At 57.2% G+C, this 754-nt stretch overlaps 1 protein-coding gene across 1 annotated transcript in view; it reads left to right on the forward strand.

Moving 5' to 3' along the window:
* The first annotated feature begins 297 nt into the window (after positions 1-297).
* Positions 298-754, forward strand: part of CERS4 (ceramide synthase 4) — a 10165-nt gene continuing 9708 nt past the window's right edge. Inside the window, exon 1 of the mRNA XM_004378599.2 lies at positions 298-470. Within this exon, the coding sequence (XP_004378656.1) occupies positions 298-470 (173 nt within the window). The remainder of the gene's footprint in view (positions 471-754) is intronic.

Genomic DNA, 754 nt, shown 5'->3' on the forward strand with positions numbered 1-754 from the left:
CTAGTCTATCTTAGTCTGGAAGCTCCGCTGAAACCTGTCCGCCGTGGGTGACCCTGCTTGTATTTGAATACCGGTGGCTTAGCTTCCAGCATCACAGCAACACGCAAGCCCCCACAGTAGGACAAACTGACATATCCCTACCCAATCATTTGATGGGAGTTACAAGACCATGGCTGGAAAGACTATATAAAAGCGATCCATTGTACCGCAGTGCGGAAGAGTACTCAGTGTCCGTGCCTCCCCCTCAGCCCTCCCCACATGCAAGTCTCCCCGTTAACCTGAACATGTGTCCACAGGATGTTGTCCAGCCTGAACGAGTGGCTATGGCAGGACAAGTTATGGCTGCCGCCCAACAACTCTTGGGCGGTCCTGGAGGACCGGGATGGCATGGTCTATGCCCACCCTCGGGACCTGCTGGCAGCCCTTCCCCTGGCGCTGACCCTGGTGGCCGTGCGTGTGACCTTTGAGAGGTGAGTGTCTCCATGCGGCAGACACGTGATCCATCATGGAAGTACTTTCTGCAGAGCCTGGCTTTGAACCAAACTGCTCCCAGCTTCCTCCTGCCCCCAGCCACACCCCCTCTGCTGGTGTGTGATTGCTGGTTTGTGGGAATGCTGGCCCCTGGCTGCATTCTTGTAAAATGGGTGGGGCCCTGGAGGGTCAAAGTCTGCCAGCCTGCTAAGCTCAGTAAGTGATAGAACCACAGCCCACTCCCTCCTGCCTCTCTCCCCTGGGGGCAGCTCCACTCTCGCCC

Source organism: Trichechus manatus, unplaced genomic scaffold, assembly GCF_000243295.1.
Source record: "Trichechus manatus latirostris isolate Lorelei unplaced genomic scaffold, TriManLat1.0 scaffold00057, whole genome shotgun sequence".
Classification (NCBI taxonomy): domain Eukaryota; kingdom Metazoa; phylum Chordata; class Mammalia; order Sirenia; family Trichechidae; genus Trichechus; species Trichechus manatus.